The sequence below is a fragment of the Xiphophorus hellerii genome, chromosome 19 (genome assembly GCF_003331165.1).
Source record: "Xiphophorus hellerii strain 12219 chromosome 19, Xiphophorus_hellerii-4.1, whole genome shotgun sequence".
NCBI lineage: Eukaryota > Metazoa > Chordata > Actinopteri > Cyprinodontiformes > Poeciliidae > Xiphophorus > Xiphophorus hellerii.
In genome coordinates this window covers 11,262,947-11,290,707 of record NC_045690.1, presented here as the reverse complement: position 1 = coordinate 11,290,707, position 27,761 = coordinate 11,262,947, and the positions used below count along the sequence as shown (strand labels likewise).

Sequence of the window (27,761 nt, the reverse complement as noted above, 5' to 3'; positions counted from 1 at the left end):
CATTGGACTGCAGCTTTAAGCTTTTCAGCCTGGCTTCACTAATTGTCCGGTCCAAAATAAGAACACAATTCACAGATGTCTCTTATCTAAACGGATGGATTCTTTCATGCGATCCACATTTTTACAGTTTGCTTTATGTGGCATTTGTTGGTTCCGTTAGTGTATGTGTGCATGACCATAGGGTTTATTATGGAAATGCAATGAAAACAAATTTAATCAAATGACTCTGAGCAGAGCTGCCTCGCTTCAGTATCATGCATCTGGGTTCCACAGAAACATTTTTTTCTTGAGATTCAAATGGCGCCAATGCTGGAGTCAGCCTACCTTTGCCTCAGATGTTGGCTCCAGGTAACATAGGCGATTGCCCAGCCCTTCAGCAGCCAGGCAGAACTTACGATTCTCCTTCTGGATGCAGGCCACACACTGGAGAACCACTTCATCATCCTGTCAAGACAAAACTGACTTCAGTTTGTGCCTCTGTGCTAACAAGAAGTTTGTTTGGCTGCTTGAGCACGTGTGTGGGTGTCACATCCTGAGAGAATCCACATCTACCCACATACATGTCAATTCTAGCTTTGTGATCATGGGGGATTCTTGTACAGTGTTGGTTTGTGAGTAAAGGGGTTTTTCCCAACAGAAAAAAGCAAACAACAGTAAGCAGAAGCCAAAAGAGACCTCTAAAAATATTCTAAACAAATAATGTTTGAATTGAATCCGAAAGGGAAACAATTAAGATAATGACAAAAAATATACATTTCTGCAGAATGCAATTATACAAGAAGGAAGTTTAACTTTTCATAATAAATTGTTTCAGTTAATTGAAGTCAAAGGTTGTAATCACCAAGTGTTAAGACAGTCTTGTTCTTTAACAAGATTGCTACACTTTAGCATGGTGCTTGTTAGGTGTTGGATGCTGACTGGGGATTCATCCTAAATCCTGACCCTTCATGCACAATATTTAACGATGAGATTAGGCTTTTGGATAGGAAGCTTTAAACATCTCATGGCCATCATGATCTTAAAAACTTTCAATTTCAAAGCAAGAACTATGGCAAAAAAGAAGTTGATGACTGCCCTGTTTGTGACTGATGGCTGCCAACAAAGTATTCATAATTGTCCCTCGTGGGGTTTATTTTGGTTGATGAAGAATATAAATTAAATAATAAAAAAATAGAAAGAATAAATAAAAACAAATTCTCACTGGGTTTCCCAGGTCTGAAAACAAACATCTGACGCCACTGCTGTGTAAAAAGACTTGACTGTATTTAAAGCATTGGCTTTGTAAATGCTGAACTGGACATAACTACTCTTCAGTACAGCAGGGCAAGCAGAAATCTGCTGATATTGGCTGCCATGGGACAGGGAAGGGGGGCTTCTGCACAATTGCCAGCTCCATTATTTAATGCAAAGGAATTGTGCTGAGAGCAGGGTGTAGCAGCACTAGTGGTAGTAACAGCAGAGCTCCCCTTTATAGTGTTACATTGCAGCACGCTGCGTTTGCAGCACACAGTCAGAAATAGAGAAGACTAGTACTGGACAGAGTAATGAGATACAGATCTGCAGATGTACAGTGTGAAATTCACTATGACAATCTTCAGGGTCACGACAACCATGCTTGGTTGTCATCATCTGCACATATAGATAGCAAATGATGTTTAAACAGAGTTTTGTTTTTGTTTTGTTTTTTAGTAAATGGGGATCCAGTAATTGTGAATATCTTTACCTTAAATTTGTGTGATGCTGTTGTATTAAAATCTTCTTAACGTGTTTTTTTCTTCACCTAATAAGACTTAATCACTGGCAATTCAATAACAAATGAGTCAAGGAGTCCGAACTCAGTTCTTCATTTCGGTCTTTGGTATAATCTTTAAAATTTTAAGAAACTATTAAAAACCAGAAGACAAACACTCAAGATACAATAGTTAAAAGAAATAAAGTCTAAGAAATTTTAACAATTGGCCTTGTGATTATGCAATTCACTTTTAAGCAATTAAGAATTACTCTTTTATTTTACTTTGAATTTAAATTATTGCGTTTCATTTTTTTACAGTTGTGATTTTGAGATATGTACCTATTGAATTTAGATTTTAGCTTACACCTACTTTTATGTATTTGAAACTTTTTAATTTTATCTTAATATTCTTATTTGCATTTCCTTAATACATTTTCTAGTTTTAAGATTGTTCTAAAATTACTTTCTGTTGTTTGGGATCTTAGTTTTATCACCATTTACTTCAGCCATGATATTTATGACACTTATAACATCCCACTCTAATCAGTCAATTTAAATGTGAAGTTAATTCTAATTATACTAATAATAATAATTTCAAAGGTATGTACATTTTTATACAAAACTAAATATGAACCATAAAAAACTCTTTTCAATCAGTCCCAAACATTGCCATTCACTGTCTGGCTTGATAAACAGCTTGGAAATTAAAAAGCAACAAATATAGGAGTAGGTTAAAATTTAGTGCTGCTTATGTTTTGAAATCCTTGATCACTTGGAAAAATTGAGTTAATTTGTTTTGTAGTTAACATCACAGGTGCATGTTTCCAAACTTAACGTTTTTAGTTAGAAGATTTCTTTCTTTTTCTGCACTTTTCCACTGTCCTTGTTTGTCAAGCACACACTGGACAATAAGCTATCCATATCAAAGATAAAAGTAATAATGAATAACATTTTAAAGAAGAAACTGGAAGGACATTTTATTGAACTATTGGTTAGGACAGTGGAGGTTTGGGTTTATAGTTTGTGTTTTTATCCATACTGCAGATTTTACTGTACAGTATGCTGGTGGGAGAAGATACGCAAGAGCGAGCACTGACAACTGGAATTGATAGTGTCGTTCATGGGTTTTATGGCAAAGGCTTTGGATGATGCTAACTTGCACAAATCAATATAAAAATGTTATTCAACTCAGATGTAGATTGAAATTAATAGCCCTTTATGGCAACCCAACACTTGGCTTGGATAGAACATACCATTAGTCTCATTGTTAGTAGAGAAAGCACTGGGCTGATTCGGCCCACAATAGGACCGTATTGATCCACTCATTGCCTTGCCGCCTGTCTGAGCACCAAGCAGCTCACACACAAACAGAATCATCTTTTTAATCAGAGAAGGCAACTCAAATGTCTTTACTTCTATCTCATTCTTCCTACATTTAAGCCTTACTCACTCATCCCCTGCTGTACTTGACTTACACACACCAGGGAATCAGAGGACTCACTACTATCAATCATTCATAGACAGAGACATTAGGTTGTATAAAAGGTGATGTTCTCTCTAATTTCGAATGGGTCAGTGTGCAAGATCTGAGGAAAATCTAAATCTAAACGTCTCTTTAGCGTGTCTCTAAAGAAGACACTGCAAAGATTGAGCATCAACAGAGCGACACAAAGAGAAAAGCAGGTCCCAGAAAACTTTATTCAAATTTACTCTGCCCTCCCATATGAAATTTTAAACATTCTCAACAGAGTTGCTGAATACAAATCAAATGCCTTATACAGGGCTTTGTAGAAGTATTCACATACCTGGAACATTTTAACCATTTGTTTAATTACAGCCACAAATTTCACCCACAAAATAAGCATTTGGAAAAAGTGTTCTACTGGAAGATTGTGATAGACTAGTCTGTACCATGTAGTTTTTTTAGGCCCTACAGAATGAAGTAGGCATGAATGCACATCAAAAATATGCAGGATGAAGCAGAAATTACTGTGCCACACTGTGTCTTTAATGTCTTTAAAGAAAACATAGTTCATTCAATTGTCTTCAAACAAAGTGAGAAATTAGCTTTGTCTTCAAGGGCACATCGAGGTTGACTGGATTTCTGCCCTTCTCAGTCTCCGTCATTTCCCATTCCCAGCTGTTCACATGCCTCCCCTGTCATTGCTGCTGCACATTTCTGTATGTTCTATGACAAAAGGCTAAACCTCCACCACACTCTGGTAAGATTTATTTTATTATTAAAGCATATCAATGAGCATACTCTGATAGCAACAGATGCATGTGATCGGTGTGTGTTTTGTCAAAGCAATCGACACACTAGATGAACATGGAGATATCTTCTTTCAAACTTTCATTTTAAGAGCCTTAAGCATACAGTGCTGTGAGAAAGCATCCTTCTCCCAGCAGATGTCTTCTGTTTTTGCTTTGTTGTCCTTCTTGTTGTAGATCATCAAATTGTCAGACAAAGATTGACATGGTGAATGCAACAGAAGTTTTTAAATTATGATTTCCTTTATGAAGATAAAAGTGCTATACCCAAACCATTGTGGTCCTATGTAGAAAAGTAGTTTGCTGGTTTGTTATGTTATGAATTAACATAAATTTATCACTTTTTTGGGCAAATATAAATTTAAGTTCAGCAATCTCTCCACAGCCTGATTATTTTCAGACTTATAAAATAAAGAACTCTAACCATTTTGGCAGAATGAAGTGGGCTAAAATATATCAGCAAGCAACACATCTTTCTCTGATCTAAAGAAATTCAAGAACTTATTATAAACTAAATGACTTCTGTCAGTCTGGAAGCTTTCCTAAGGGTTTGTGACTCCAGGGAACCACAGTAGCCAACCACAATTAGTCCAAGAGCTCATTGACGACTCCTCAGTAGGCGGTAATAGAAGAACTCATGACACATTATTATTGCTATTGTTAGTATTAGTACAGTTTCTATCGGTTAAATAAAAATATTAAAGCTGCTGACTGTGTGATAATATGTTATGCATAGTTTTCATTACATTTTAATAAAAGCTTGATAATATTTACCATTTTATATTTGCATACAATTTTTATGATCCAAAGTTTTCTTCATTCCTATGATATAGAATAGCTAATGTCTCAGTAATAGTTATTGTATATCGCTAACACTTACACTATGCTACATCAGCACTGTAAGTCATCTCAGCAACTTGCCCATTTCACATAAAACAAGTATGTGTCAAGTCCCTTAAGACTGGAAAGCAACAACTATTTATTATAACTGCTGTTTTATCTTTTGACAAAAAAATAAAAAAAAATAAAAAGATTTGTTTTTCTTTTTAAAAGAAGACTTCTAAATCTTACTCAACCATGAATTAATGGTACTTTAGAACAGTTCTATTCTGAAGTGTTCACCTGTACATGGTATGTAAATACCTAAAAGATATCCACACAGAAAAGTCGATTATACTCCCCATTAAGAGGAAATTTCTGTTGCTAAGTATATCCCATGAAAGTAAAGACATGTGGTGATAAAATCCAGACTTTCCTCCTGCAGCTGCAACAGCTTTCAGCTTCGCTCTTTGAGGTCAGATTTGCCCTGTCCTCTTTAGGTTGATGCAGTGCCAAAGAATCTGGTGAATCAACATCAAGCTGATCCAAGTGCTCCCTTGGGATGAGGCTCAAGGGTAAAGAGACATACAGAAGGAGAAGCAGGAAGAAAGGAACAAATAAAGTGATGGAAAAAGCTCTCATCCACACATGCACAGTAGAGCAGGAAACCACTGCACTTGTCTCCACTTGTCTTTGTCCCCATGTGGCACTGCTTTGCAGCGTAATGGGTAGTAAGTCTTCATCATCACCTGGGGCATGCTACCTGTGAACACTATTTAGAAACTGGCTCAAATACAGAGACTTTGTACCAGACAGATTGACACTACTGGGTGGGTACTACAGGATAACATGCAGCTGGGCACTGGTATACACTCTTTATATACACACTCCTTCAACTTTCTGGTGTATCACACACACACAAATATGTACAATAGCTAAATATCTGTTCCTCAACCACATTTTAAGTAATCTACTATTCATACAGTAGATTACTTAAAATCTACTTTATGAAGACTTGATTTTTTTCATTACAGACTGTAATAAAATTCTAAATTCTTCATGAGAATTTAGAATTTATTGAATTATGAACTCACAAAAATGATTTTATTTTTTAACTGTACTTTATAAAAGTTTTAAACCATCCTTAATTTTTTTACAGTGCTTTTAAAGAGTAACACCTCCCTGTAATTTCTTAAAATTGTCAATGACTTTCTGAAAGTTTTTTCAAAGATTTTTTTTTTTTATGATTCAACTGTTTTTTCACTCCTTTTCAACTGACAATGACAATGTACAGTATATTTACCAGTATCCTAAAAACAAGAAAAGTGGACTAAAAACAAACAAACCAACCAAACAAAGAATAAGTGCATTATATGCAGAATGAACTGTATTGGAAAATAATGTGCTTCAGAAATTATATTCAGATTGTCAGATGCTGGGAATTCAGGATTAGCAGGTTTAGTTTACAAAACAGTATCTGAAGCCTTGAGCATCTCTTATGGCACCATTCAGCATCTAAAAATAGAAAAGAAATTGGGCAGAAGACCATTATTTTGAGAACCTGCCAAGGATTTCATGGTAAGACATGAAGCTAAATAGAGTTAAATACAGATCTGTCCTGAAAGTCTGTTGGAAGCTGCAAAACTCAAAACCTCTGACTCACTTTCACTCTCCAGCAGAAAATCAGCCGTTCAGATCCAGATTTGCATATGGATGCTTTCAATCAAAGCACATTTATGTCTTAGACTGACTAAGTCGCGTTACAAACTAAAGTCAAATTAAGGATCTTTGTCAAATGGAAACCTAAAGATCACAACCCATTCACTCAGTCTTAGTTAGCGTGAGCAACTAAGCTAACGTTAGCAACTAACTTAGTTAGCTGATTGCTAACTAACTAACTAACTAACTAACTGACTGACTGACTGACTGACTAAGTTAGTTAGTTAGTTAGTTAGTTAGTTAGTTAGTTAGTTAGTTAGTTAGTTAGTTAGTTAGTTAGTTAGCAACTAACGAACCAAAGCTCCACTTTGAAAGTGGAGGGTATTGGGAAGTGGAATTGACTGCAATTCAGTCAAATCAGTCCGAATTGACTGAATTGCAATTCAGTGAATTTTTTGACTGAATTGCCAAAAAATTCAGTCTGCTGATGTGCAAAGACAATAAAGATATACCCCCAAAACTCAAACATATATGTGCAACAATAGGTGAAACAACTTTTCATATTTCTATTTATAAAACTAATTGTCTTCAAGTTCATTAGATAACATTCCAATGAAAACATTGGATAACATTCATGAAGTTTGATTAAAGATTAGAAACAAAAAAAAAGACTATAAGACAGTATGATTTGAAATGGAAATAAAAATATTAAAGAATGACTCACTTGACCTTGAACTTTTGCATGGTACAGAATATCTTTCTGAAAATATATTTGATTGAGACAGTTGTTGTACAAAAACATGTTTGCTCTTAGAAACTCAATATAAAGAGCTAACAATATAAGACAAACAGATAGCTGCTACCGTATCAGAAGAAGTTCTGTCAGGCGAGATATGCTTGTTCCAGAATATTCTGGTTCAGATTACTGGTTTACTGTTGGAGTGATTCACAGCCTTGTAGCCTAATGCGCTCACACACTTTGGTGTGACAGCAGTGGAGATGCAAAGAGAAAGGAAACAAAAAATAACTTTATACCAGAGGAGGAAAGCTTTGTTCTCATGACTCAGTGTTGCTGTGTAAATGGGACTGCTAATGCTCTCATCTCGGGGCAAACTGCTGAACATGCTGCCCCCAGTGTAGCACAGAAGGAGAGAAGAAAGCTCACACACAGACAGACGCATCAACAACATCGCCAGGCCAAGAAAACCCAGCAAATTAAAGTTGACATGAGGTGAAATTTTGGCTTCCTTTAAGGGCTTTCCAGAGGGTGACAGCCTTACATCTTGTTGCTGAATGGTCTAGGAGGCAGGCTGAAGACACACAATGTATGCAGATTCAGTCTGTACTGCACTAGGAGGTTTTACTACATGGAGAAATTGGTTTAATTAATTTCTAAACTTTGTGCTTCAGATCTAATGCTATGATATGCAACATCAGTTCAGGTTTCTAGCTCACATTTCTAAGCTCATAACAGCAAGAGAGCATGGACCGGCTCAAAATGTTTCTTACACAGGGCTCATCTTGAATTTCAAGAAGTTAATAAAAACATACTCTCATATCATCACAGGATAATTTAAAATGAGGCCGTTCAGCAATCCTGTGCATATTTGATTTTCTAAAGCTGTTTCGAAGTGTGTAGGTGTGTATATGAGAGTTGTCTGGCACATATTGTGCCTCAGACCTGGGTAGTCTAATCACAGTGGGCAACATAATTACCCAATCACAATACACTCAGACTATACAGCTGTGAACAGCAGTAACCATATGGACCAAGGCAATCCATCTTCCAGATTAGACAGGTACGGCGATCTATGTGAAACAAATAGCCTAAGGTGATGCAGCCAACTCTTATATGTCATCCAATGTTTTTGTAGTTGATTTTGGTTTTCGTTTTACACTCTGCAGATACTGTAAAACAGGTCAGTGTGAAGTGAATGGGCTCTGTTATATAGCAGGTCATCTGAGGAGAAAGGTGAGCCCTGCAGGCTGATTATGACACACCTTTAGTCTGGAGGTATTAAGGCTGGCTGAATTTCTTAGCAGGGAGGTAGTAAAATGGTTTTTTTTACACCTTACAGCAGTATTCTGCCTTTGTTGGCAGTGACTTTAAATGAACACCAAAGTAAGAACTTAATTCCCTTACTTCCTGCTTTAGGGCTCACCTAAATCCTATACCTAGAAAAGATATTCTAGAGCAAAATTGATTAAAAATCAGAGGGTCCACTAATATTCCTAAGCTTATTGCAGATGTGGCCAAACAGTAAAAAAGACTGTAAACCGTCGGCTTGGTTAATTGGCAAATCTCACAACTTCCAAAAAACTGACAGATGTTAAAATCATTAAAAACGAATGAATGTTTTTCCAAACAGATATTGCAATAGAAAATAGATGGAGTGCTACGAATGTCATCTATGCAGTATTGTTGGTGAACTCTGTAGAAGTAAACAGGAAGAAACTTTTCCTCACAAACATTAAAAATAAACTTTCCATCTCCATTCAGGAATACTAACAATTTCAATCTTGAGCGAGGACAATCAAATCTGATGGATCAGGACTCAACAGTTCAAGCCAAGGATTAGTAAGTACAGCCAGAATACTGTAGTCAAAAACAACCAATCAAAGCTAGGAGGAAGGTCTTATCCCTTTTAGTTACCCTTGTGTATGCACTGCTAACTGTGCTAATGACAGAGAAACAACATACCACTACAGGAAGACTGTTTACCTGCCATAATTGGTTGCTATTCCAACTAGCCTGAGTATTCATAAGAGGCTGTGCTCTTATGAAGTGAAGAAGCTGTAGCAATGTGTAGTGCATGGAAGAGGGTGTGAAAAGTGCATACACAAGCATAATTGACAGCACTAAGACCCTCCTTCTAGCTTTGATTGGTTGTTTCTAACTGAGCAAAGTATTTCTAGAGTTAGCACTGGGGGAAGAAAAATGAGTGCAAATTTTTCAGATTATTTGTCTCCTGAGACAGATTATCTCTCTACATTGTGTTGTGACATTGTGACAGTTTTAACAATACACATATTAGGCTTCTGACACAGGTCAGAAGCCTAATCTGACCTAAATAATATAACCAAGAAGTCAAAAAACTGTAATATGACTCTTAACATTTTCTGTTAGTGTCCTTTTTTTATGGTGAAAGCATTACACACAACCATTATCACAGCTTTGGCTGTGAGTTGAATAATCATTATTTACACTGTCCAGTATTTTGTAGAAAGCCTCTCATCCTTCTATTACTTTGCCTGAACAGATATTCTTGTCCTTCCAGGAAAATGCTTCCTGGTAAAAAGGCAAAAAGTCTCCACAACAAACAAATCTGCTGCTGATTAAGCATGTTCAACTGGTTTAAAAATGTCAAAAAGTTAAATTCTCATGCTAGATTTAACACCAATCACAGAAGAGAGACAGGTATTCATCAATGCTCCAGGCGTTTCCAGTAACTCATTGTCTGACTTAAGTACAGTTGCCTTTAGACTTCAACAGCACATACTTAAGAATAACACAGGACAATAAGATGTTTGTAATGTTCCCAGAAGGTTCAAGTTGAGGCAATACAATTACCATGGGATAGAGGTTGCTATGTTATCGCACTCTCTCACTGACTACAGAATCGCAGACGCAATGCTGAGGGGTAAAATGTTACAGCACCACGATAGGCCCTAGAGAACAAAAAGAGTAAACTATTTCCCTTGTCCAGTAGTTCTGTTCACAAAATGCAGCCTCACTTCCTGAGTGAATTTGTTGTAGCAGAGCACAGGAAGGTATGGAGAGGCTGCGTCTACCTCCCAGTTCAGCAATGTGCTGTCTTTTTAGTGGCTGATCCTCTATGGAGGTAAAAATAGACAACAACACTAATAGGTACAGCCTTGTAGCCTTTCAGAGAGTGGAAGTCAAGCTTGTTTTTTTACTCACTTCTCAACTGTATGACAGTAGAGGAAGTCCCAAGTGGTGCAGGAATAGAGATTACCTTTTGTTTTAGGTCAAGGAAGTGAAGGAACTGGTTATATGGCCTAGAATGTCAATGTGAGGTATGGGTGCCATTGATTTAGCCAATTTACACAGTTTGTTTAGTCTAGAAAGAAAATGGCATGTTTCCTTCTTTTCCACCCTTTTTTGGGTTTTCATTGAAAAGATGTGGATCATCTGGGACAACATTTCAATATTTTGTGTGATTTCTTTGATAAAAATTTATCCAGTTGTTAGAAATTGATTCATTTAGTTCTGTTCAAATCACTTCAGTTCCACAACCTGTTTCTTGGCTAACATGTTTGATTGGCTTGATCCTTCCCATGTGTTTATTTACAGATGTCGTAATATTTTACTGGAACTCTGCTCACAAGTTGAACAGCTTGAGACTAAACAATTCCTAAAGAAAGAGTTCTGCAAAGTTAGGTCTCCAAACCCAAAATAGATTCCATGTAGCTGTTTAATTCTGACGCAAACTTCCAATGTTTTCATTGGATTTAAGTAGAAATATACCAAGAAATGCGTACATCAAAGATGGTGCTTTCTCACTCATATGAGAAATGTTTGGAAAAACCAAGAGGTTGTGCAAAAAAACTCAAAAGAAATCCTCTTCCAGGAAAATTGTTTACCATAAAAAATCAACCCTCTTGACTATGCTTTTAGAGAGAAAGTCATTGAAAACCTCCTGAGGGACATTTGAAGAGTCAGATCCGTAGTGAAACTGCCACAGTGACATTTCTCTAAGTTGAAAGAGAACAGGAGTAAGGATGTGGAAAAACTGAGAAATGCTGCAGCGATGCCCAGCCTAAGAGAAGCCTCTGCTCAGTCTGTCACCTGCAGGGGTAGGTACAAACAAAACTGTAAAAAAAAATTCCAAGGAAGCACTGCAGAGCCTTGGAAAAAAAAGTACAAGAAAAGCTACATTCTTGCAAGGGATGTTGTTGATGACTGAAAATGCATGGAACCTAATCTATTTGCAAGCATGTGTATTACTGATTATCTCTGCCGCAAATGCAACAGCCATGAATCTCTTGGCCTGCATCCTGCTGAGTGCTTTTTTCATAATACACTGTTGACTCTGCAGCAATAAGCCCAATAAAGAGTGTGAAAAAGTCCTCTTGTCACTGCTGCTGTGGTGCAATCTTGAATCTTTTATGAGCAATGCCACTGCTATCAATATTAGACAAAAACACAGGCATGTTTAGAGACAAACAAGAACGTAACTTGTAATCAGACACATTGCAATAATGTGAAAGACCCACAGAATTACACATTTACACATCATCAGCCAATTCAGTTCAAATCATCCATGACAATCGCTAAAGTTGCTAGTGTGATTAGGAGAGTTCCATCCAAAGCTGGCACTCCAGCATTAAAATTCAGACTTTTGTGGTTTACATAAGACTCTAAAGTCACTAAACTTCCTTCTGTAAATGCGCCTGAACAGCAGCAGATTAAAGCAGTAAACGCTCGTCTAAGTGGTTTATTAGAGGCACAGCGGGGAGATAGAACATTGGACATAATTGCAGCACATACCAGAGCTGCTTTATGTAGGAGGGGAATGATTCACATGCACTACCAATAGCAGTGTTTTTAATGATTCTTATGCACTGTAAAATCCTACAAGCGCTGGCACTGTTTCTGTAGTAATAGGGATGTCAGTTGCATAAGTAGCGCAATCCTAAATAAACTGCATGTCATTTGAGAAAGTTGAGAAATATCTAGGCTTCTCTTAAGTTCTTCCTGGTTTTCATGCATTCCAGAAAATATCACTACTTGTTTATTTAACCTTCTGTTTTATGCGTCTTCTAAATCAAATGAGCAAAGTAGCCTTTTTATGAGTACACCTTTTTTTGTTCTGTGTAACTGTCTCAGTGTCAAGGCCTGCAGATGCATTTTGTTTATTTTCTAGTAATATTAAATGGAAATATGTGCCAGCTTAAGTAAATTTCATGATTTTAATTATATTAATTATGTTTACATTTATTAAATGCGTTGTTCCAAAACTGGTCTTGGCAAAGGTTTGTTCAACAATAGTTTGTCCAAGCTGTTATCTTGATTTATTATTTGTCTTTTCATGTTTTGTCTTCTCTGAATCTATTTTCATTCTGGTCATTCTAGATCATTAGTAAACTTCATTCTGCATTTTTTCCATAATCTGTCTCTGTTCAGCTTGATACACAGCTTGTTTCCTAAAGCTGACACTGAAACTTCAAACTGAAGATATCACAGACACAGTCAGCACAGTCATACAAAGTCCCCCTGACATTAAAACTAAAAACATAAATGGAAGCAGTCCTGGAGATCCTAAATTACAAGAAAATGTTTTCTGTGAGAGAAAGTTTTTTACATGGCTGTATCAAATATTCATTACCTAAAACACCCGATTAGTCAGGCCTGTTTACTGCATGCCACCAACATTACGAAGGAAATTTCTTCATTTAGTGGCACAATCAATAGCTCATTATAGGACCTTTACACAGGATTGTGTTCAGGCAAACCTGCTGGCTTAATTCCCCACTACATCACAGGCCTATCTGATCTGTCCATCTTCATCACACAACAACACTTCAATTCACAAAAGCTGCAAGCGCACAGGAACAACCCCCACTTCCCTGGGACACACATTTCTGCAAGCTGAGCGCTTGAAATTGCAATTTTCAGAACTGTGAATGAGTTTTAGTTCCAGCCAATAAACCAAATAAGAAAAATCTACACGGCAATTGGAGAGTCTCGCGTAGCCCAGAAGAAAAGTATTTTTAGTATTTCAGGAAGGGCTTCTGCCATATCATACACCTTCAAGAACATTTTAAACAGTTAAGCAGTTCAGTGATTAGAGGTCTGGAGTATGGCAATCCATTTTCTTCATATTCAGCTAACCTCATAGGGTTTTTATATGAGTTTAGGTCTGAGAACCAGGACAGCCACATGCGAAGGTTACTTTTGTGGCAGGTAAATAATTTCTGTAATGATTTGGTCACATTTTGTGGATCATTATCCTGATAAAAGACCCAGTGACGACTGATTTTCAGTTGTTCATCATTATTCAAGATCAAATCTCTTCCACAAAGAGATGCCTTACACTCTGATAAGATCCCAGAGCATTTGAAACAGAAACAGACACACAGCATTACAGACACACCATGAAACACAACAATGGGAGTGATTTTCTACACATTCATCCTTTGTTTCATGTCAGTCCCACATGAACTGTTTTACCATACAATAAAGCCTAGAAAATCATGGATTACTAACTAGAGATTCCTAGAAACTCAGAGCAACTCAAACGGAAAGTATAAATAAAAAATGCAGCTATGTTTATTTTAAGATGAATGTTGGAGGTTCTAGAAATTCTCATAATCTGTCTTCAGCACATTCTTTGCATCTATATTGGACTGCATCTGCTTCCTGTTGAGTCAACCACAAAACGAACGCATCTCAGTAACATACAAAGCTGTTGCAGCTCAATACTTGAAAGAAAAAAAATCAGAACAAGGTACACAAACAAATTAAACAAGGCAAATGCAGAAAAGTAAGTGAAGATCAATGGAAAAATAGAACAGAGACACCAAGCTAGGATGTGCACAACTCTTCATTTTAGGCCAAGGTTTAATCTGAAATTAACACTTCCCAGCTCTTCCGCTCGCCGTCTTTCTTCTGAAGCAGCGTGTGATGGCTCATTGCATTATTCCTCTGCGGTGCTGCATCGACAATCATTGCCTGGATGCAAAGTGAGGTCTGTGCCTTCACATAAACAAGCCTTGCACTGCCACAGTGCATTAGTCACAGCCCTAGTCTGGCCTTTTCAAAGTCGCTACACCCACTCAAACTGCTAATAGATCCCCAGAATTTGATATTCGCCTAGCAGGGATCCTCACGATGGAGAGGCTGTTCATGTGCATCTGTGTGTGTACGTCATGTTTTACCTTTGCATATAATAACAAAAAATAACAATAGTAATGAAATACCTTCTATTATCATGATTTTAAATTAAATGAAAAGAAAAGTAAATTTGGAACAAAAGTTTGTCTTAAATTCTTCTTTTCTGCTCTTAAAAAAGCAATTCATTTGGAAAAGTCCCCTTATGTAATGAGCACCCTGAGCAATGCAACTGTAGGGTAATATTTTATTCACTCTACTGCTTGTTATGAAGCCATTGCTGATGGAGATGAACCATCTGAGGGCGTCTGCAGACAGGACAAAACAGAATTTAAAGGCTTATTAGACTCTCCCTCTGAAATTAGAGAGCTGTTTGCGGGAGAAGCTACTCGTATCTCCAGCCTCACAAACTGCACCGTTCCTCATTCTGCAACATCAAATTACCCATGGCTGAGAGATATCGCTGGTCTTTTTTTTGCTCTCTCCTCTTCCCACCTCTCCTCCCACTGAGCTGGGTTTATAGGCAGCGGTCCGGTAGGGGTAATTTCTGCTTCCACTCCAGGGAAATTACTTTATGTTGTTAGAGAAAAGACAGTTTGAAAACTCCTTCATCACATTCCCCAATTCCAATAATGGTAAACATTTTAATATTAGCTACATGTCCACAAAATTTAAAGGCAAGATGTGTCTTCATGCATTTGTTGGAAGAGGAATTTGTGGTATTTTTCTATAAAACTGACTTAAGCCATGGTTAAAGGAATGACTTTGCACACGTAAATTATGTGCAGATTCATATGCTGAGGTTGTATCTACGCTCCTCTTCTCTACCCTAAACTCTTAAGCTGTGCGTCTTGCTTAGATGATGAATAATTTCTTCGTTATGTTCTGCCGTGGCACGTCTGGTGCAGCCTGACTGCGCCACACGGCACCGGCTCTGCATTTGCATTCACCACACACTACTTTGCACACATAAACTCCCAAACACCATTCAGTCTATCAGCTGATTTGCTTTGGAGAAAAGCAACAAGCTGTTAAAGCCAGCTTTTCGAAAGCAACTGCAGTTTTCTGTTGGTTCATGTTGGTTTTCTGACGTTTTCTTCTACCAGAGCAAGAACTGAGGGGAATTTTTTTTTTTTTTTTCATGAATTTGATAAATTGAACCAAAACAGATACATTTATAACAACCACAGCTGGCTGAAGAAGAAAGTAGTGTGCATTGTGTGTGGCATTTAAGTTCAAGGCCCTTAAAGAGAAGAAATGATGCTGAAATGTCAGCTCTATTTTGAAGTGGCACGCATGCTGATGTGTTGACCTCTTTGTGCTGCGCTTAAAAGGTTGTGTAGCTGCAGGAGAAAAAAAATAAGCAGGAGGTATCAGGTTTTTCTTAGAAAAAGGAAGGTACATCTGAAAACCCATTGTCTATCTGAAAAAATAGCCTAAATGTTATCAGCTGGTTCAATAAGGAACGGCCTGACAGGTTTTGCTTCCTTTATTCGAACTGAGTCTGCTCTGGAAAAGCCAGTTTAGAACATGATTTTAAATCTGAAATCAAGGGCCTGAGCAGTTACTCTGTCCATTGAATAAAACATTTATCAAACAACTCCCAATGCTTCTGGGACATATAAAGGCAAAATGTGAAATATGAAATGATGTTATATATGCTAGAGTAAAAGAAATGACTGATATATAGTTATCAAAAGAGCTTAAGAAAGTTTTTTTGTTTTCATAACATATTTGTCCATATATACAGTACAGACCAAAAGTTTGGACACAACTGTGTGTCCAAACTTTTGGTCTGTATTGTATAAATAATATATTAATTCCTTTCAATAACAGTTTTAACAGTACTGAACATTTAAAGTGATATAACCACACAATTAAAGCTGATTAAAAGGAGTTTTTGTAAAGGACAGAAAAAGATAGAAAAAAACATTAATTTCTGTTGACAAATAAATTACACCCAAACATTTATTTGAACCTAAAATAGATAAAATCACACATAGGCATTTCATATATGAACATAATTACTCAGCATCTAGAAAGAGGGTTTGGCTAGTTTAAATACATTTAGGTTGGCGTATTCCTGACTGTTTAAGTGAGAGTGAACACCACAGTTCCATATAGACTGAAAGAGCTGTCTCAGGCCTTCAGAAAGAAGACTATCTCCAAAAACACTACGTCAGAAAAATACACCAGGCCTTTGATACATTTGATATGAACGTGCATGTCTTATGCAGTACATTTAAGATACAGCATAAGTTTAAGATCCATGGGAAGTGTGCAAGGAGGAAAATTTTGGTTTGGTAGAATAAACACAAAAGTCAGAAGTTCAAAGTTTGCCACAAAAGTAAAGACCAGCATCTCAGGAAACATGTTCTTTGAGCAGATTAGCATAAAACTCAATTATATGGACACAAGAAAGGAGTACACAACACATAACCCAAATGCAGCATTCTAAAAGAAACTCTAAAGCATGGAGGTGGATTTTTTTTGTTTATTTATCCACATATTTTATTATTTTATTTATTTACATTTCTTTTGTTACATTAGTATTTTGATTTTTTATGTTTTTCTCCTTTATAATTTTTCTTTACCTTTCACTGCTTTCTTTGTTTCACCATTTCATGACAAATGAATGTACTGCTTGGTAGACGATAGTTCCTACGTTACCTGCTTTGTGTTAAGGTAACACAGAACAGGTGTTACATTTCTGTCACCTTTTTGCCTTAGCTAGCAACAACCTTGATAAAGAGCAAGCCAGGTCCCAACTTGCTGGTCAGTATTGATTTTATTCTAGCTACCTTATAAACTAAAATAAACTAAAGATTTGTTAAAATAATTTTTCACCAACCCATAGTGTTCTTCTGATAATGTTTATGTTCACTTGCCCTTTTCATACTGGGACGTTTTTGTTTAAAGCAAGCAGCCTGATGTAAGACTCAAAAATGTAAATTAAATTAGAGGATCTGGCCATGGCTTGGGTAAAAAATAAATAAAATAAGAGCAGTGATGCAGTGGTTGCTTCATTGCGCAGCAGGTTGCGCATCTGTGAGCAGCTTAATAAAGAGAGACCACAAGCAGCAGTGCTTGTGATATGTGCAACCAAACACCTCCTACTATCTCGGGGGGCCTCTCTGGAAGACCTCCAGCTCTTGGCTCTTTTGCCTATATTGTATGAGCATACATTTTCAGCTCTGATGTGTCTCAAATTGTCAATCTTTGTAAGAAGTTGTCAGCTGACTTAAACGCTAGACCTCTGCAAAAGCCTGTTTAAGTTTTGAAATATATTCTTGTATAAAACAATAGCAGTAGCATGTATAAAAATTCAGGTAAAGCTTACAATCCATATTTTCATTTTAAAAAGAGCATTAGGAATACTTCAAGCTGTTTTCCAAATCAAAACATGAAGTTGTCCATCAACAGAAAGTGATAAAGATTAGAAATATTGCATTTTTCTTTAGAAGTATTAATTGTTTAGTTTATTTAATTTGGAACTGTTTTTAAAAATTCAGAATTATTTTACTTATGAACTATTGAACTGATATTTAGATTTAAACCCATGTTTCTGAAAACCAAACCACAACTGTGTTGCCTAATCAATTTCTGGCACCTATAAGCATGTATTCTAGCCCATGACAATTGGACTGCATCACACATCTCATTTGCATTTCTTGGTTTTCTCTCGGAAACACTGTTTTTGATGTCACCCCACAAGTTTTCTAACAGAAAAAGGTCTGGGGATTGGGCTGGCCACTCAAAAGCATAAACCTTCTTGGCCTAGAACCAAAATGCCACTCACTTATTGATGTAATTGGGGTTGCAGTCTTGTTGAAACATCAATTTCAAATGGAATTTCTTCCTCCATGACATCTTCAAGTATTTGAATATATTCCATCTGATCTGCACACACACACACACACACACACACACACACACACACCTACCTAAGAGCAATTTAGACAGACCAATTAACCTAAAAGTCAGGTTTTTTGGACTGTAAGTCAGACAGCCTATAGAGAAGACTCCCACAGGGAGAACTTTTAAACCCCAGGCCAGAATCTGAACTCAGATTCTTACTGCAAGGCAACAGTGTTGCAAGCGGTGCCACCATACACTTAACTACAGTAATGAGCATATATGTTTTCTGACTTGTCTTTAGATAAGAGGTGTCTGTGTGACATATGTTTTTCTCACAGAATCATTGCACTGATTAAGCCCCACATTGCTACCGTTTCATTATCTGCTCACAGATTTCAACTGAAGACTCAACACAGATCAGTCGTATGCATGTCTGTTGTACTGTTGTTATTTTAAGCACTACTCTATTTATCTTTTTATAAATGTATTTATTTTGACTCGGAGTCCAACAAGTAAAACAGCATGAGCCATGAGGACTAGTTTTTATTAGGAAATGTGCTTCTTAGCTCAAGCTGCAAGAACCCCTGGGGTTACTGCTGGGACAGGCAGCTTACCCAGCCAGTGCAGCACAATGCATTAAAAACCGGCTTCTGTACTACGCTTTTTATTTCTCAAGTATTTCTAAGCAGATCTCAAATTCTTTTGTTATTTCAAGTGAAATCCAAACGTGTTTGAGTAAAAGCTGTGAACACATGAGAACAAGGGTGCAGAGAGGTGCAAAAGGCAAGTTTACCACATCAGAAATATTGCTCTTGATAACTTCTTTAAACAGAGACTGCGGGGAAAGACAATAGCTGACAGCGAGCCATGCGCAAAACAATAGAGGAATATACCGCCTGTAAAATCTGCTAACAGGCAGAGGGTTATCAAAGGCTGCCTGATGAAAACAGCATGCCAATGACAGGTAATCAATTGAAATAACCACCTAGTTCCATACATGAAAGACTGGGCAACATAAATTTACTCAGGCACCAGATGAGCAGCAGCAAATCTGAATGTGTCTACTTACAGTTCTGAGGAACTGGATCTCATCCTCTCCCTCTCCGCCTTCAGCCATGGCTGCAAAGGAGCCCGTTCAGACTCCGCTGGCTCCGCTCCCCTTGTCGATATTAGCATACAGCTAATCCACGGCCATTCAGCGGGGAGAATACCGCAGCATGTGTCAGTCAAGCCCGTGTGCTTACGCCCCGCTCGCCGCCCGGCGGAGGAGTGCGTGTCAGCATCGGTGGGGACGGTGCAACGCAGAAACAGCGGCCACCGGGGTTCTTTATCTTCGACGTCACCGACAATGCTTATCGACACGGCAGTGAAAGCGCGAATATTTAAACAATTAGTGACTGAATGGAATCTAGCACGGGGAGGTGAAGCTGTTTTTCCCCCCGCCCTATCTGCCAAGCAGCATGCTGAGGTGGAATTTCCAGCAGGAAACTCACAGAATGTGCCGTTTCCATTAAGAGTCTAGATCAGCACCATGGTCAGCGCCCTGCTGCTCCCACACAGGCTCCTGCTGCACAACCGCTGCTCCGCTGCAAGCCTGAGAGAGAGAGAGGACTAAAAATTCCATCTGCAGAAATGTCTTCACATCTCTGGGCAGAGAATGCCTTATTTCCTCTACTAACACATGAACCATTTTTTTTTTATTCACTTTGAAATTACTTGTGCCTAATGAGAATGTTGTTTATGCGTTTTTAACATTTTTAGTCTTAACATTTTTAAAATACAACTAAAACGCATATTAGAAAATAACATTCTATTTTTTATTCAAAATGATCTATCAAATTACAAATGAAGTCACATTAAACTCAGTTAATCGATAATGAACTCAAAGAAATATTTATCTTATTTTTCAGACAACAAACTGATCTAACTTGCCCCCACAACATAACTCACCTCTTTCCAAAGCTTCCGTATAAATAAATGCTTCCATGATGCAATGCTTCCCTCTATTGCCTAAGTTAGGAACTGCTTAGGACCGGGCCTTACTGTAGGCCTTCTTCTTTTAGGACCAAATATGTTTATGTTTTTATTTTATTTTATTTTTGATGCAATGTGAATACACCTGAGTAAATTAGATAGTCAAAAACTTAATTTATTTCAGTGACTCCATTCATAAAGTGAAACTCATAGCACAAATTAAATTAAATGATGCTGGATGGTGTATGGTGGTTTAAGTTATCACAAAGTATAAGTGCAAAGTGAAAAATCACTACATAGAAGTGCTAGGTAAAGTGCTCAAGTTAGAATTTATACATGGAGTTTCTTTATTGTTCAGTGTAACAATGGTCCATACAAAAGTTGTTTCTCTGTTTTGTTTCTTGCAAAGGAAAATGAGAACTATTTCAAGTTTGTGGTTATGCATAAACATTGCATCAAGCAATTATTATGTATGTTTTTTTTTCAGCTGTTCACACAACAAATACCATTTGATTAAGTTACCTTACTTTCTAAAGTGAAATTGAAGACAGGAATGCATAAACATTAAGTGTAATAACATTTGATAGTTTATTCAATGCGAATACATCTGAACAAATTAGATATTGAAAAACTTAATTTCTTTCAGTGATTTTGTTCATAAAGTGGAACTCATAGCAATCAGTCACATTACTTCCATAATGTGAGGAATATCAACAAGTTATTTAACTATGTCGAAATAGACTATTATAATATGCTAAAAAATAATTTCTTTTTCAAAAGTAACTTTAAACATCAAAATTACTGTTATGCAGGAGTCAAATCAGGACAAAAGTATTACTAACATGTATTTCAAACCCACTTATAGCACATTAAATGTTCTGAGATGCAATCATCAGAAATGATTAAATTAGCTAAAAATTATCACTGTGCTTACTTTCTGTTTCTTTATTATAAGCGTTATTATTCTGTCCTGCTGTAAAATTCATAGTTCGGTAGAAAAAAGGTTATTTCCTTCCTGGCTACAAGAGTTAAAAATTATTTAGCGTATCAGAAAAATAATTTCTTACTAAACAGTAACCTTCAACTTTGAGTTACTTAGAGCTTGTTTCCCTCAGATTTATTGTGTATTTTATTTAACTGTTCGTGTCGTACACTTTTCAACACACTTACTCTATTGTATTTTATTTTTTTTCATTTTGATCTATTTAGTCTGTCAGAAAATTAAATGTACTTAAATCTTTTTCTTCAAAACTGACTCATATTTTAATACATTTTATAGCAATGTCTTTTGTTTTTGCACCGTTGTTCAGCACCTTAAATTTCAATGATGTTTGAAAAAGGCTAAATAAATAAAGCCATATTGGGTTTTTTAAAACCCACACAAAGTACCTCTGTTGGCAAATGATAAATGATGAGCTTTGCACACATCAGGATGGATTTAAAGATAAACATCAGAGACAAATCTTTTTTCTGTCAGTTTAATAATATATCCTTTAGAGTGCAAGTAGGTGGAACACCAGGAAATGAGATTCAGACTCAGTCAGTGCTCCACAAATGTTGGTTTTCACCTCCTCTCTACGGTTCAAAATTAAAGTTTTATGTGAGTTTATGCTAAGGTGTACAATAAATAAATGTCCTTCATTTGAAAAAACTTTGATTTTGAATCACAAAGACCTAAAAGGAAGACAAAAAGAAAAATCACACACACACAAAAGGATTCCTTAAAAGTGTACTTAGTCTAAAATCAATAAGCTATATAATAAAACTGCACTTGATTTCCTGTAGAATGTTTATTTTGGATGATGTTTTTTTTTTACAAATTATTTATTGGCACAATTAAGTTGTTGTAAGTCAGCCCAACCAAAAAGGGGTTTGACCAGTTTAAAATAAAATGTGTAAAACTTTCCTCTAAAATGCAAAATATGAGGGTTTATATTTCTTCATGTTGACTTCATTTATTAATCTATTCATTCAATCACGCCTACGCTTTATTAATTTAAAAATGTCCGGGTCATATTAAATATATAGCATGACTGATTCAAACAAATAGTCATAGGACTATTTTATTGAATAAATTCTAGTGATTGATGAACAAACTCGCCACTAGATGTCTCTGTTTCACAACACATGGTGACACATCAGCAGTTGAATAAAATGTGGATTTATTATTTCAGTTGATCTGGACGATTGTGATTTCGGCGTATGAAAGCGCTGACATTTATGTGATAACTGCAACAGCTAAGTGCAGCCGATCTTTCTGTTTTTGTTCAACTGGAACCGAATGGCTCCCATCACATGTCGCAGGCTACCTGCAAGCTGCAGCTGCACCGACTCAAACTGTGGGTTGGCCCCTTAAACGACACCCAACCAACCAGAGAGCGAGGAGCCAGCGGGACGCTTTGCTATTGGTCAAAACTTCTGTTGATCCCAGCACGCAGTTCTAGAGAAGCAGCGGTGAGCATTGGCTGGCCGCAGAACGGAGATGTGAGGAAATATTTTTTGCCTTTCCACCAAACCGGGTGAGTAACTGTTTATGTTTTACCCTGGTGGTAGTTTTACCTTTTGTAGTTGCAAATGATTGTGCTTCATTTTAAGCTTCAAACATAGAATGCAGCATAGTAAAATGTCATAAGAGGAGGATTCGCAGTTTCTGTGTGTTACACGTCAAATTACAATAAAGTTACTGTAATGTTCGTCAATTTCAGCTGTAGTGTTTTGCAGATCCACCCAATCTGGAAGGATATTGTAAACATGCATGCTGCCATTTTAATGCTGACCAATATTCGTGTTTGCTGCAAGGTGACAGTGGCCCACGGGATTATATCATGGCATAAACATTTGAAAGGGGGTAACATTTGCAGCATAAATGTAAGGTTGTGCTTGTAAACATGTTTGAAGGCATCTCAGCGTGGAGCTTTGCATGTCCCGTCACCTTGCATGACTCTGCCTGCTGCAGCTTGTAAAATGTTGATGAATTGCGGTTCAGAAATGTTTTATGTGCTTATAGAAACTTGACAGTGTGGATATTGAGGACAGAAGACTGTTCAAAAACAGAGTGTGGTGAAAAATGGCAGGGTTGGGGTGTGTTGAGTATTAGTTTCATAGGAAAGTGTGGAAGGCCCAGCTTGTGAGACGACTAAAGATGGTCTTCAATAGTACATTGGTGTTTTTATTTTTTATCTTTTTTTTTTACCTGCAGGATGGTAAAGTGAATTACAATGTTCCTAAACAGTCTTAAAAATTGAGAATTTGTTTCCTATTATTTTTGAAAGCTCAAGAAATATGCAAATAAGAGAACTGAGTATAAAGACATATTTTAGTTTTCAAACTATATTAGATCAAGTAGATTTTTGACAAATTATAAAAAATAAAAAAATCAAGGGATTTTTATATTAGTTTGGAATTTAGATAACCATTATTCCTGAGTTGCTAAGTCACAACTTCTAGTACCGTGCAAAAGTACCATTACTCTTAAACTTTCCATATGTTCTCATTACAATTACAATTTTTAATGTATTTTATTAATATTTATGTTTGTATTTTGTGTGGTAAGTTTTTTTTTTGTCCATTTCACAGATTATTTTGGTGGGAAGTTTATGACAGAGCCCACATATACATTTAGTCTCACACAAAAAAATGTGTGAGACACACAGCTGTCTGAACACAGAGCGACAGCAAAAAAATGCTATTGCTTCTTTGGCCTCCATATCCTCTTAGACAGCTGAACACAGAGGTTCAATCTGTGGTTCTTAAATTGGCTCTGGTAAGGTAATGTCTTGCCTTAGAGGCATTTTTGGTAAAAATGCATTGTGCTGTCTTTTAATTTATGTGTCTTTCTGATTTGTTTCTGTGTGCTACTTTCTCTAGGACAATATCAGACCAGGATGATGAATAGCCTGAGATTTCTCTCTGCACTCAGTGCCTACTCACACAACTAAAATAACTAGCATGGCACCCATCATGGAGGGCACACACACCATCTTGCTTCTCTATGAACCCATCTATGAGCTAAGCAACGTCAGTCTCTACTTTCCCAAGAGGAGGGCCCCCATCTTCAAATACAAGAGCCGCACCTCTCATTCAGCAAGCAGTGGTAATGACCATGACTGGGGAAAGCAGAATCTGGCTGTGTCCAAACAAAGAGGCCAGTCTTCTGACTCCTCAGGCAAACTTTTCAACTCCCAGCAGGCAACAAAAGAAGCAGTCGCAGAACTCTGCTGGCTGGCGGCTGAGCACCACCAGTTGCTGGTGGATCTGTTATCCCTGTGTCGGGATTGTGCTAGCAAAGTCAAGATGGGCAACCAGGATATGAAATTCCAGGAGTGTGAGGAAGATCAAGAAGTTCACCTTGGAGGTCGGGTTCTTAGCGACAGCAACTGCCCGATGTCTGAGAGTAAGAAGGGTGCAGCTAAGAGCAAAAAGGTGAAGAGGCTGGGAGGCAAGAAGCTTGACAAGCCAGAGGATTTACAATACACTAAAATGAAAAAGAAAGCTACAAAAGGACAATCACATGTGGAGCTTCCAACAGACTCCAAAGAATCCACATCTGCAGTTTTACAAGCAGAGCAAATCCCAAAGGAAAAGGCTTCTGACTATGTGTCTGACAGCACACCAAGTCGCTCTAATGTTAGAGAAGTCAGTAAACTCATCGTTACAGTGGAGGAACCTTTTCGGACTACTCAAGAGAACTGGGACTTCATGGAGGACAACCAGAACTTTGACACCGTCATGGATTTTTGTAACGACTTCTCAGAATGTGACGGTGAACTTGGCTACGCATCATCCTCTTGCAGCCTGATAGAGGGCCTGAACAGACGACAGAGTGGGGGCAACCTTCGTCCCATTAAAAGGTTTGATTCTGCGGTTGATACGATAGCTGCAAATGGATTAACTGTCAACAAATCTGGTCAGCATCAGCTGTACAGTGATATGAACCAAAGAAACATAGGCATCAGGGTAGTTGCAAAATTACAGGACGTGGAAGGTAAAGTTCACCATGTCAGCCACACAAATGGTAACAGAACTTTGCAACATCCAGGGACCAGTGGGAGTAAAAAGGAGATTGGAGAGTGGGGAACAAAAAAAGGAGACTACCGGCTTGAAGTCAGTAAACAAAATGGTAACAAACTTCCTGAGGGGTTACGACTGCCCCTTTCCCACACTGCAGAGCCCTTAGCGCCAGTCAGATCCAAATCAAAGAGCCCCTCTTCACCTTCTCTCGCTGGAGTCTTCAACACATCTTTCCCGGCCTCCAACAACCTCCAAAGCATGTCTCCTGTGCTGTCCCCCTTGTCTTCCAAGCAGCTGAGTCCACAGCTCAACCACCGCATTGTCCTACTTTCAGATAAGGATGAAGACTCCTATCGAGACAGCTCCAGCAACACAGATGAACCCAAAAGCTTTACTGAAGTCATCGATAGGAATGGCAACAAGCGGACTGTCACCCATCTGGACCTGGACCTCAACAGGCGGCCAAGCAACTCCAAGAGAAACTCCTCCAGCAACTCCACAACAACAGGTGAGTTCTTTCAGAAATTACACAGTGAACAAACCGTTTCATGTACAGACTCCCTGCTCGGATGGGGATATAGATATTATTGCTTTTATCATCTGTACAGCATGAAGTGTTTGTCAGAGTGAGCCCTTCATCTCACAGTTCTGTCGCTAGAATTCAAAGAACAAAAAGTGATGGCTTGAAAGAGATTCAATTGTTTGGATTTGTCTTTGTGTCTGACATGGTTCTTGAATTCATTTTTCTCAAAGAAAATTTCACTTTGTCACTCGAGCTGTTCTCTAATAGTTTGGTTTGTGGAAAATATGAGAGCTGTTATGCAGGATCTCTTTGTTGGTGTTTTTTACTGCTCTGGTTTTGGGTTATACATGTGACCATAAATTAGAAACTCTCCAGCAGAGCCAGAACAGGGCAGCAGGTCCTGAGAACAGTTTTGTTGATGATCCATTATAACTTCCTCAGTGCTACAGGGAGAGTAGAGATTAGTAGGAGTGTCCTGGATCAAAGACTGTGTTGACACCAAGTCTGACCTGACCTGAGTTCACGTGAGCACAGACTTAACTCAAGCATTCCCAAAGTGATGTTCTGAGTATGTGCTTTCCCTCCTCTCCACTCATATTCCATTTATGTAACTGGAAACAAAGGGGGCTAAAACTAAAATCCATCAAGCTTTGTAAGAGGCTGCATAAAAAAGGATTAGAGCTTTTCTTATTTCCATGTTTTTGTAATCTATCTTGGTGCATGTAAATCTGACAATTGTATAATAAATGGATTTGAGCGGTCACAATGTACTCTCTATATGTAATCTTTCAAAAGCCACCGTGACGTTGTAAGCCTGTTCAGAGATGTCTGACTTTTTATCATTTTCTGGGAAATGTTTTTCCTTATTTGTCTTTGGAGCTCCTTGACATTTGTGTACCTTTTACATCAGTCTGTGATATTTCCATGTGGATTTAAATTCGGAACACATTCACTTTAATCACACACCAATACAACACAAAATGGTACACCTTTGGGGTGCCCATACTTTATGGTTTTAACTATTATCTCTAAGAGTAGTTACTGTGTTCTTTTAAAAAAAAGTGCTTAAAAGTTAAACATCATACTAGTTATTTAGACTTCATATAAGAGCGATCAAGAAGGAAGTCCTTGGCCCATCACAAGATCAGGACTCTCAAACTTAATGGCCAGTCTAGAAGGAAAACAATAATTAACCCTTCATGAATGGTTCAGGATTTTAATATTTACACAACGTATAAGAAAGCCTCAAAATATTCCTTTTTGGTCTTGTTGGTTTATATATGCACCTGTTAATATTTTAGCCAATTTTTCGATTGCTGTACTTTCTAGCTGTTAGTTAGGTAAGGTTATTTTTGAAAAGGCAGAAATCTGCTCTAGACAGAACACAATAGGATTTAATTTTTTCTTTATCCTTTATTGTCCCTCAGTGGAGGAAAATGGTACCAGCAGCAACATGATAGAAAAATGAAAACATGCAGATTCACACAAGACTGCACAAGATACATTTATACTGCATCTTTGCAACTTTAAAAGTCTTTCTCTTTAAGCCTTTAATCTCGTTTTGGTTCATTGTCTTGCTGAAGTTTCGAAAAAGCTCAACTCAAAGGCTTTTGCACATTTGCACTGAACTTTTTTTCATTTTATGATTTATTTACTTCCATATTAGAGTTCCTGAAGTGAAAGATGTAGCAAGGCAGCTCCATAGTATTTATAAATTAAAGTGTGAGCACTTTTTTAAAGTGATGAGCTACATTTCCCAAAGAGTTTTATGTTTATAGAGTATCAGTTCAGAATAACTGTTTCTTATTGAACAAAATTTTTCAGAACCTACTGTATCTGTTTTTTGGGATTAGTACAGATTAAGCTGAGTGTTTTACATTATTTTGCATACAATGAATCCTTTTCAGATTTTGTCACATTACAAACACAAAAAAATAAAGTGTATTTTATTGGGATTTTATGTGACTGAAGAAAGAAGGAAAGATGTGATGTGTAGATTTTTATTTATTAGAATTACATTGCAGAGTGTATCAGTCTAAAGAGAGCTGAATATACAGTAA

The 27,761-nt window shown here is 37.3% G+C and overlaps 2 protein-coding genes across 11 annotated transcripts in view; one reads left to right on the top strand and one right to left on the bottom strand.

Annotated features, from left to right (window-relative positions):
- LOC116709039 (ryanodine receptor 3) overlaps nt 1–19,751 on the bottom strand; it is a 109,615-nt gene extending 89,864 nt beyond the window's left edge. For all 10 annotated transcript variants that reach the window (XR_004336805.1, XM_032547280.1, XM_032547285.1 and 7 more), the window contains exons 1-2: nt 19,264–19,751; nt 325–444 (exon numbers count right to left, since the gene is read on the bottom strand). Coding sequence is in view for 9 of the 10 variants with exons in the window: in XM_032547280.1 (XP_032403171.1) it covers nt 325–444; nt 19,264–19,311 (168 nt within the window). In the remaining variant the exon portion in view is untranslated. The remainder of the gene's footprint in view (nt 1–324; nt 445–19,263) is intronic.
- A 4,318-nt stretch (nt 19,752–24,069) lies between these two features.
- LOC116709086 (formin-1) overlaps nt 24,070–27,761 on the top strand; it is a 56,188-nt gene continuing 52,496 nt past the window's right edge. Inside the window, exon 1 of the mRNA XM_032547385.1 lies at nt 24,070–25,686. Within this exon, the coding sequence (XP_032403276.1) occupies nt 24,117–25,686 (1,570 nt within the window). The 5' untranslated portion in view covers nt 24,070–24,116. The remainder of the gene's footprint in view (nt 25,687–27,761) is intronic.